The sequence below is a fragment of the Sinohyriopsis cumingii genome, chromosome 9 (assembly GCF_028554795.1).
Source record: "Sinohyriopsis cumingii isolate HCF-2022 chromosome 9, ASM2855479v2, whole genome shotgun sequence".
In the NCBI taxonomy this organism is placed as follows: domain Eukaryota; kingdom Metazoa; phylum Mollusca; class Bivalvia; order Unionida; family Unionidae; genus Sinohyriopsis; species Sinohyriopsis cumingii.
In genome coordinates, this window is record NC_142969.1 from 69,218,676 (window position 1) to 69,230,337 (window position 11,662).

Sequence of the window (11,662 nt, forward strand, 5' to 3'; positions counted from 1 at the left end):
TGTGAATAACGCTTTACCTAATTGATACTATTATAATTTAATGATTGCAGACTTGTTAAAAAGTCTACGATGAAACTTTTTAAGATATTAAAAAGAACCGAAACGAAACGTACAGATTGGCTACACCATTGTATCTTCTATTCAGAAACTTATGTAATTGAAATTTGATACAATTTTATAGATATAAGCATTTCAGATTTTATACAAACTTAGTATGAAATTAATTATTATATTAATGTCAATTGTATGTAATGAACATATACAAGATGAATAGTATACGTAAGGAGATGCGCTTTATAAACTTTCAGAACTAAAAACACATTTTATTTACACATTACGAATCAAGGGAGGTAATCTAGTGAACAATGTACCATATAAGCCTCTTGAGATACGCCTATGTTGTATCAATGTGAGCGAATTTTCTTGTTGATACACAGCAATGGATTAGATAGCAAAAATGTCTAAGTACCAAACAATGATGACGGGGAATGCATGGCAAGTGTTTATATGAGAATTGGGCCAAAAATACCAAATAGTCTTGAGTATTTCTCATTTTACAGAATTCGAGCCTTGTCCATGTTTGAACAACAAATATCACCACTGACGGGTTAAAATTATACCAGTTAGATATGGACTATGTTTCATTTACCAAGTGCGCATTTAAACCCGAGATACTGAATAATCCAACATTAAGAACGTAAGGTGACCTTAATGATACCTTTCGGATAAAAGTGATAGCAATTAGAGACTCCACCCAAACATAAAAACTATCTTGAAACATTTCCAAAAACGAACAAATAAATATACGAAATTATATAGATAATGGTCATGTGATCGACTGTTGTTTCAGGACATAAATGATATAATTAAACGTTAAACTAAAGTGTATAGCATGTATTTCCCAATATTTTATGACTACATTCATATGGTTCCAGTTTTTAAACATTTGTCAGTAATTATAAATTTATACATATATGATTGGGACTAGCGCCATTAGTAGCTCTACGTACAAGATATATTATAGAACATCTCATTAAGCTATCATATGAGAACCGTCTATTAAATCAATTGTGACTCAAATGCAACTCTATGTAAACGTAAAAAGCCTAAAACATATTTTTAAAATATTTTATCATTTATTGCTATTCATTAAATAAAATGTACCATAATTATGCCTTCAAAATGATCATTAGCGGCTGGGATCATCTTTCTCTTTTTCCCAGTGGGTGTTTTTCTTACTGTAGATACAAACGAAACTATACAAGTAGGAATGACAACGCAATCTTATGCCCAAGCAGCTTATATCTGAAACACTCGACATAATATGATATCCTTTCTACATACGAAGGAATTCCACAAGCCACAAGCTACGTAGGTCACATGCCAACGCCCATATGCTTTACTGAATATCCAACACGCAAATGTTGTCCTCTTTCGTGGAATATAGAGGGCTTTACAAAGCATAAACACCATAACTATTTTCTTCATTATTGCAAGAAATTTGACATTATTGGTTTATATAAAACTTTTCGGATAATTATTTTTTGTTTTAAATCGACAGTTTTAGTGAAGATTGTGTCTGTTATAGTTGTGTTCTTAAAATAAGTGGGTAATGTTGGAATTCGGATAGGAGTACCCGATTTTTTGCGCAATTCGATTTTAATGAAAGATTGTGTAAAACGAGTTTTTAATACGTTTGATGAACGTGTACTTTTGTTATTTAAGTGATCAACTGTGCATACCGATAAAGAGATAATCATGGTTTTTGCGTACATTTCCCTTGAACATTCTCCAATATATTATAATAGTCATGAAACTGGAATTGAATTAATAAGCTAGAAGTTATTTGCGATATAAAGGTCAAAATTGAAATTGTTTTCGTTCCTTATCAAGAGACGTTAATGCTAGAATTAAGACTTTTTGAAGATTTTATCCCTGATAATAGACTTGACTTTGTGTATTGATTAACTATTATTATGATGCAGATACTGTTTCAGTGCAGACTCATAGAAAAGACCTTTTAGTGTGTTATGACAACTTGGGCTTATACCTAATGGATTTATGCAGGAATTGTATGAATGCTAGACTATGCGGTGATACAAATGGTTAGTTCACCTGCCTGAATCATAGTTGTTAATTAAATATAGTTGATTATGTGATATGTTCTACTGAGCTATTTAGAGTAGGGACTTACTATGAATGTACACATCTTCTTTCTATGTTTCACTGAGACTAAGTTAATATGTGAAAAATGAAGGTAGCAATGTCTAAACAGTGACTGTTAATGATCATCAAACTTATTATGATGAAGCCAAAACTAATATTGATACTTGCACCGTAACTAAATGGCAATACTTTCGTCTTGCGAAACACAAACATACAATCATTTGTAACAGTGTTTAGCACATCCTATGAAGACATATAGCATACTCTTTTCAGATGTTTTGAAACCGATCTTATCTTCTGTCTTAGTATATGAGCTAAATTATATCAGAATACAGGTTCGATTTTTCAGATTAGATGCAAGGCGCCTTATGCGATAACAAACAACCAATTTGGAACAAAGAATGCGATAACCAAAATATAATAAAAACTACTCTTTACAACGCTTTAGATTATCAAATGCTGAAACTGGCCTTAAGTTATAAAGAAAGCTTAATTCAGCGTTTAAGTCAATAAGTGCACTCACGAAAACATAAAACAGTGTCCCAAAGGAATAAATTAACTCAAGCGACGACAAACCCTCGCCGATTTTGGCATGTTTTGAAAAGGGAAATGCATTATTCTCAACATCAAGAGGAACGTATCTCCCCTGAAACTGATACGAATATTTAAATCTTTATTGAAGAAGTCTATGTCCGAGTTAGATAGCTCTGACAATAGTGTTAGTAAAGAACTACTTCACGTACAGGATGACGACTGTATTCATATTACAAAGATGAAATTATAAGAAGCTTTCTTGAAATATAAAACAAAACCCCAGGACTCGATATTATACCGACTCGTTTTTATCTGAGCACGAATGAAACGATCTTACTATTCCTTATCGCTCTATTTAACACAGTCTTTGAATCCATCTATTTTCATAAAATGTGGAAGAAGAGTATTATTTGTACTATGTACGGTGACTTGACCTATCCAAACAATTACAGACTTATCTCCCTTATTGATACTGTATGCAAAGTCATTATTCATAGAATACTTGTACTCATTGCATACATAGAATATAGAGTACAGAACACATAAACGCATAACTACTTACTTCGAATGTACGTTTGGTACAAGGTAAGACTGTGTTTTAAGCCCTATGATGTTTTCCCTTTTTATTAATGATTTGATTACACAGATGAAGCTTGAATGCAGATGAGGTGAATTTACCTCAGACGATATTGATGATACATTTGCAAATGATCTACACATTTGCTGATGTTAATTGCACAGATGCAGCAAAGCTCGTCCATTACCAAACAATGCTATTGAACGTTTCTGTGATAAAATTGGTTCGATGGTCAATATCGAATAAACTAAAATCATTGATTTCATAAATGGAGGATATGTTAAGCAAACGGAGGTTTGGTTTCTCAAAGAAAGACGTATTGAATGAGTGCCTTACTCCAAGGTTTAGTTTTAACTCAAACGCTGATTTGGACAAAATCACAGCAGAGACTAGCGACTCAAGCAAAGAAAGCAATTTCAAGGATTTTTAATGATCAGAAACGATGTGGCTGCTTTAGTGTAGAGGATGCTTTTAAACTTTTTGATTCTATGACAAGACCAACTGTATGCTATGAGTCAGAAATTGGGTAGAGATGAATTTAGTAGAGATATTTAAATTGTACAATAGTACTTTTCAAACATTATTAAGGTGTTCGTAAAACTACCAATAATGCGATTATGTTGGGGTGTGTGTGCGAAATATACTCACTTTGTACCTCGTATTCTTTACAATGCAGTAAATACTGGCTGAAAGTAGTAAGAAAGCCATTAACTTGCTACCAGCACCAATGTTATTTGATGTTAAAATGATCAGACAAAATCAACCTTTTCATCTGGGCTACCAAGTTTAAAGACATGTAATTTCTCTTTGGCTTTGGGTATGTGTGACTAAATCAAGTGTTGGAGATGAATAACAATTGTTCTTGCTATTTTCGCAAAGAATTACGGCTACAGCATTACGAAACTGGCATACTGATATTAACAGTTCACATGCATGTGTGTAATGCAATATGTATAAAATTGAACTAGAACCGGAATAACCTATTATATATTATCAAATATTTAAAAAAATTAGAATGCTTGCTAAATGTAGGTGCATAGCGCACATGCTGAATATAGAGAGGTCGGCATAGCTGAATGGAGAGAAAAAAACTAGGTACTGTGAATTATGTCGGGAAAATAATACATATTTGGTAGAAGATTAATTCTACCTTTTTATATTTGTCCGGTTCATGAACATTTAAGAATGCAGTTTATTATCTTTATCCATCTGTACGAAAAATTGTATCCCTCATGAATAATAGTAATGTATTAATTATAAGATATCGTTCTCGCTGTATCAATTCTATCAATTCTGCTTTTCTTCTTTGACAATCTTTGACAACTCATTTTCATAGTTAATGATATACTTAGTGATATTAACACCTATATAATTTTATGCACTGATTATTTATAGGAAATTATTTATGTATATTCATGTAGACCACATCATTTAATTATTATAAACCATTGTCAACACTATATTTACGTGTATTGTATTTCGTAGCATGGGCCAGATACCTAAATTACTGAATAAATATTAATATTTGTATGATTGTCCGCAATTTGCTTTTGTAAATTCCGTTTATTCGTTTAACAAGTGCAACTGGAAGTCGATATTTGACTAAAGTCTCGAACCCCCGAACTTGATTATTATGTGTATATAAAGCCCATTCATTTATCACCACGAGAAACCTAAGTGAAAATAGCAAACTTAGTAGTAGATGCGATGACGAGGTAAAAAATACTGACTTGTTTCAGTGTTCAGGTACAACGGTATGATAAGCGACCGTTTTTTGTTGTTGAAAGTAGAGATATTTGTATTACTGAGAAGTTTATTACTTAATTGAAACAAAGGTTAAGAGCTTGAAAAGTATATTCTCTTGCCATATTAACTAATTAATATTTACTAAGTTTTCCTTTTTTGCTATTTGTTTCAGGTTTAGTCGTCTTATCACTGTCCATCTTCCAGATGTTCGGATAGCTAATGGATGATGTCGATGATCTTAATGCCTGTACACGGAGATACTACAACTAACAATAATAATGAGGACTTTGTGTAGCGCCTAATCTTCAGAAGCTCTAAGCGCTTTAAAACATTAGACAACACCTATAAGATAAGAAACAAACAACATGAAATTAGAAAAACATTAAAAAAAATAAAAAACATGCTGAGAATATTTCAGGTAGGAAATATTATTAGGTCTTTAAGTTTGTTCTTGCAGTCGAAATAAGTGAGTTTTGAGAGCCCTCTTGAATGTGATCACTGTGTCTTTGTATACCTTATCTTCCGTACACATATGTCTTGGCTGAAAAGTAGGTAAGATTTTGCAACTGGACCTGATAGGCCTTGGTTCGATCCCTGCCTGTCCACAAAGATCATGCCACCAACTCGATCAATATTGGTTCCTCTCACTCACATGGAAATATAATTCATGTGTATAAATACAATCAGCCATCATTACGAATTCATTATATAATGCTTCTGATCTTAATAATAACAAAATATCTTGGATGCAAAAACAAATCTACAAAATACTACTAGATGTAATTTTACATGGATATAGCTGTATACCCGTGTGTTAACGTCTTTGCTTTCGATATGTTGTTATTAATTGCGCTTTGTATATATGTGTACATATAATTTACAGATGTTAAATTTTGAAACTAATTAAACTATCTTCATTAGCTAGCTTTTATCAGTTGTGATTATCACTTTGTCTTTTTCCTCAACGGATATTAACACTCTTATTAACACACTTGAAGCAAAGTCGAATATTCTAATTAACTGGTCCACTGTAAGAAGAGTTGAACATTCTGACTGACTCGTCCACTGCTAACAAAATGCATTCTAACCGAGAAAAGTTTTAAGTAATAGCTATAATACGACATTCACTATGAACCCTTTACAGAACATAAGCAATGAAATCATAAATGGAGGAAATTATTAAATTGCTTTGAATTCCTATTGACAATCAACTGCAATTTGATTCACATGCAAAACATCTCTTTAGGAAAGCTTCAAGTCAACTATCTGTCTTGAAATGTATTGCTCGTAATCTAACTAGTCCTAACAAACTAAGAATCTTATATACACAGATTATTTCAATTTCTGTCCCTTAACCTGGCATTTCTGTAGTGACATGAACACTACTAAACTTGAAAGTATACAGGAGCGTGCTTTCGGATTTGTATAGGATAATTGTACTAGCAAGTACCATCAACTTTTACTTATAGTAAAAATGATAACTCTAAAAGAAGCGCGGACTCAGAGTTATAGCTATAGGGACCTTAAAAATACTGAATATACGTGCTCTCAAATGTGTGAACGAATTAATAAGTTCAAAACACAATATATATAATTTTAGATATTCATATATTTTAGATGTCCCGAGAATTAGAACCTCAGTGTTTGGCAAAAAAGTCATGTAGATATGCAGCCGTCACTCTCTGAAATTAGCTACCAAACCACTTTAGACAGAAGTCGAACTTTAATTCATTTAGATATTTTCTGTCCTGGAATGACAACGACTGTAAATGTAATATCTGTAAGAAGTCACCCACGACATGATGACAGCTATTATTTGTGTTAGCGGTTGTTGTTTATGTGTCACTTTCTTATGAAATAATCAAGTGTCCTACTGTTAGTTCCTTTCCTTTTAAATAAGGCGTATGCATGCTTTTTCATTCCTAAATAGGTGCTTCTACATTTATTTAAAATGTCAATTCAGACCAATAATTTTATGTTTCAAAATTGATCATAAACTGTGTTTTTAATATATCCTAGATACCAACTTCACTTTTACTCGCTGATTTTTAAATATTCTTTGCTTGCTCGTGTGTTACGTAATGCATTTTTTAATCCAGTTCTGTGTGTATGTAATATGATGCTTCTGTACATCTTGCAAATGATGATTGTTGTAATGCTCTATTTGTTTTATGATATGCCGGTATTAAGCTCATATGAGCTTATATTAAATTATTGTTTTTCACCATGCCGACGTTGAAAAAATCTTATCTTATCTTATCTTATCTTATCTTATCTTATCTTATCGTATGTTATGTTATGTTATGTTATTTTATTTTAGCTTAGCTTAGTTTATTTAATAATCATGTGTCTAATGTATGGGATTAATCAATCAATATGTCAATCACGTCTACTACTACTATTCTCATTATAACTAGAACTACCAAAAACCGCTGAAGTTGTTTTGTGTCACTTGAAACCATTCAAGTAACATATTTTATACAGTTCCGATTAGCAAAAGATGAAGGACTACTATACTGTCGCTACTACCACCACATACCACTACCACATATTCTTCTTACTACTACTACTACTACTACTACTACTAGTAGTAGTACTAGTACTAGTAGTAGTATCAAGCACACATAGCACCAATAAAGCACAGTGGCGCTTGTTTTCAGTTGGATAAATATATTCATGCAACATCAATTCAGATATGGAAAAGATAGATGTCAAAGATCAAGTACTACGACTACAACCACCTTTTATAGTTTAAGCGTTTTTGGTTTGTGCCAAACGCTTTTACAGGTGTGAGTTGTTGAAAGACTTATTAAATATACCATATACTGAGTCCGATTAGACACTATTTACAGAGAAGACCATACACATAATCAATATTTGTCAACCTTTGTTATGTGACATTGAAAACACAGATGTCAATAAAGAGAACCATTTATAACGAAGTACTTCAGTTGTTGTTGTTGTTGTTGTAGGGTTTAACGCCATTTTTCAGCACACGATAGGCTATATATGGCGGCCAGTATAATTGGTGGAGGAAGAACCCTGGAAAACGCCGGGAAGAACCACCGACCCACGAGAAGCTACTGGCAGGCTTTCTCACGTACCAACGTAAGCCGAGACTGAGACTCGAACTCACGCAGACAGAGGTGAGATGGCAGTGATCCGTAACGGCGAGCGCTTTAGACCACTCGGCCACTCGGGGCCCCCAAGTACTTCAGTAACTTATGTTTAAGAGGAAGTTGAAATCTGGTTATATATGTTCATAAATATATTATTATCGTTACAAATGATGAATGCTTATAGGTAGTAGCCGAATGACGTCATCAGCAGCCATATTGTTGGTCCACTGGCAGATTTACCGTTGAGTGTATATGGTGTTTGGAAGTTGAAATAAATTCATTGAATCTCAAGATACGTTTACATAAAATGCATACAAAAACAGTACGCAAAGCAGGCTTTCTGTTAGTATCTATATTTATGATTTTTAAGTTGATGTTGCTTCAGTGTCTTGTTAAAAATGGCACAATTGGTGATCGCATACAGGAGAAACTGCCAGGTTGCTCATCGTCCAAGTACAATGGACAGAATATCGTCTGCTAGCGACATCATCGGGAAGCATCTATTTACAGATGGCAAGCTTCCGTGGTGCAGGGTGACAACACTAAATTGTTTGAAAAAAAGTCTTTACTTTTATCCACAGTCGAGGAACGGAAATTGCATAAAGTCTGCAGTGTATAGGTGATAATTAAAGAGAAGAAAGAAAAAAGAAAAAAAAAACGCAAAGTTTTTGCTAGTTTTGTCTTAATGTTCTGTCGGCTTGAATCACATTCAATAACAATATGTTTTGAAACGAAATTAAGAAGAGGATTCAGAAATGTGTACACAAGAGATAACATAAAATCCAATATTGTAATATGTATAATACTCTAATTTGCATATAATTAGAATAATATTGTACGTTGTACATGATAAAACGTGCACTACTTTAATTACAATCGTGCTTAAGTAATACCCGACACTATCGCACTTCAGTATTATCCACCACAATTCGGTTTTATTATCCTCAACAGTCGTACTTTAGTGGTACCCGACACCATTACGCTTCAGTATTATCACCACCATCGTACATTAGTGATACTCGACACCATTGCACTTCAGTATTATCCACGATCATCGCACTTTAGTAATACCCGACACCATCGCACTTCAGCATTATCCACCACAATTCAGTTTTATTATCCTCAACAATCGTACTTTAGTAATACCCGACACCATCACACTTCAGTATTATCCACCATCATCGTACTTTAGTGATACCGGACACCCACACACTTCATTATTATCCACCACAATCACACTTTAGAAATGTACACCACAATCGCAAAACAGTTCGTGTATCAGTCTGCGGGCCATCGAATATATGTCACGTTTATGTCCTGTTCAGCATGTACAGAACCAGACGTACATGATGCTTTCCGGGTGATTCATTTCAAAGTGCTTGATTTCTTTTCTCCGTGTGGGCATATATTTTGGCTGACCTACTTCAATTGCTAGATATAGTTTAAAATGAAACTAAACAGATGACGCAGAATCGCTTTATCAAAATGTATACGATAAAATCTAACATTATAATAAGTAATTCTGTAATTTACATATAATTCTGCAATTTGCACATGGTAAATAGTATAATACTTTAATTAAATCAAATCTGCCCACTTTAGTATTATCAGCTACAACCGCAAAACATACGCATGATACAAACAAAACAGTTCGTGTATCAGTCTGCGGGCCATCGAATATATGTCTCGTTATGTCCTGTTCAGCATGTACAGAACCAGACGTACATGATGCTTTCCGGGTGATTCATTTCAGATGATCGATCGTTCTTATCTCCGTCTTGGCATACATTTTGACTCACCGACTCTATTTGCAATGGATACAGCTGCATATGTTTTTATGTAAATAAAATACCTAATGATGACACTTAACCCTGCTTTAAGTTTTATTAGGTGAGGGTTGTCTTATTGTATGCATTACATTTATCTGCGAGTTGTTTCCCCTTGTACAGTGCTTATAGGACTCACAGTACTAATTCCACTCCAATGGTAAACATATGGAAACACTATCATATTCAAAATTCAATAACTTAAAATTTATGGGTGCTGATAATGACACCTATAATTTTTCGTGCACATCTAACCTTGGTGCAAGCTTATGTGTGGAGAACACCATATGACCCGCGGCAATTTGTTTACATACATGTGCATGAAACACGTGTTATTGATTCTGCACCAAATGAATCAGGTGCTACTTTCAGTATTGAGTACTCCTGAGTCAAGCCTGTAAAAATGCTAAAATTCATCAGCAGAAATTTGTCAATATTTTTTTTACATTACACATAGGATAAGCTCTCAAAAGATATTTTTCCTAAAATTTTAATTTTCATTATTAACCAATTATGGACCACCAAACCTGTAAATACTCTATTATTTCTTCACCCATTTCTAGACTGGTTCACAGTTCTTCCGTATAATTAGTACCGTGTGTCCTGTAACTGGCTATGTACCTGCTAAATTGGTATTTTGTTAGAAGCCGGGGAAAAGGGGGGGGGGGGTGCTCTTTAAGATAGTATTTGATTTAACACCGACCCGAAGCAACGTTTTGTCTATATAATGAACAGCAATGGAAGTGGGGCTTTAAAATATCCCAGAAAAATCTGTTGTATCGTTGCTTTCAGGAACTGTATGAAATATCTGTTTTATCGTGGCTTTTCAGGAATTGTATGAAATATATGTTGTATCGTGGCTTTCCAGGAATTGTATGAAATATGTGTTGTATCGTGGCTTTCCAGGAATTGTATGAAATATCTGTTGTATCGTGGCTTTCCAGGAATTGTATGAAATATCTGTTGTATCGTGGCTTTCCAGGAATTGTATGAAATATGTGTTGTATCGTGGCTTTCCAGGAATTGTATGAAATATCTGTTGTATCGTGGCTTTCCAGGAATTGTATGAAATATCTGTTGTATCGTGGCTTTCCAGGAATTGTATGAAATATGTGTTGTATCGTGGCTTTCCAGGAATTGTATGAAATATCTGTTGTATCGTGACTTTCCAGGAATTGTATGAAATATCTGTTGTATCGTGGCTTTCCAGGAATTGTATGAAATATCTGTTGTATCGTGGCTTTCCAGGAATTGTATGAAATATCTGTTGTATCGTGGCTTTCCAGGAATTGTATGAAATATCTGTTGTATCGTGGCTTTCTAGGAATTCGATGCATTTTTGTAGGTATAGGTCCACAACTATATTATGGCTTATGTTTTGTATACAAATACAGCGTCATCAACAAGGATAGGGAATGCAGGCTGGTTTAGACAAAACTGATGTTCGATATATCAGATTAAACGTATCACGATTAGAGTACCACGATCAGAGCACACCTCCCCACTGCTCTGTACCCTACACTGGTTATCCATTCGATCCAGAATCTAATACAAAATTTGTTCTCTGTGCTATGTTTCACTGTCGGACTCTAGTCCAACATACCTATCTTACCTCACCCATGTCTTCACACCAGCAAGATACTTACGCTCCTCTCCTGACAATCGTATACTCATTATTCCAAGTATGAAAACAA

General features: G+C 34.0%; 1 protein-coding gene across 3 annotated transcripts in view; it reads left to right on the top strand.

Moving 5' to 3' along the window:
- LOC149791979 (uncharacterized) overlaps positions 1-7,285 on the top strand; it is a 77,353-nt gene extending 70,068 nt beyond the window's left edge. For all 3 annotated transcript variants that reach the window (XR_016423462.1, XM_089970482.1, XM_089970484.1), the window contains one exon: positions 5,196-7,285. Coding sequence is in view for 2 of the 3 variants with exons in the window: in XM_089970482.1 (XP_089826608.1) it covers positions 5,196-5,239 (44 nt within the window). In the remaining variant the exon portion in view is untranslated. The remainder of the gene's footprint in view (positions 1-5,195) is intronic.
- Positions 7,286-11,662: the final 4,377 nt, after the last annotated feature.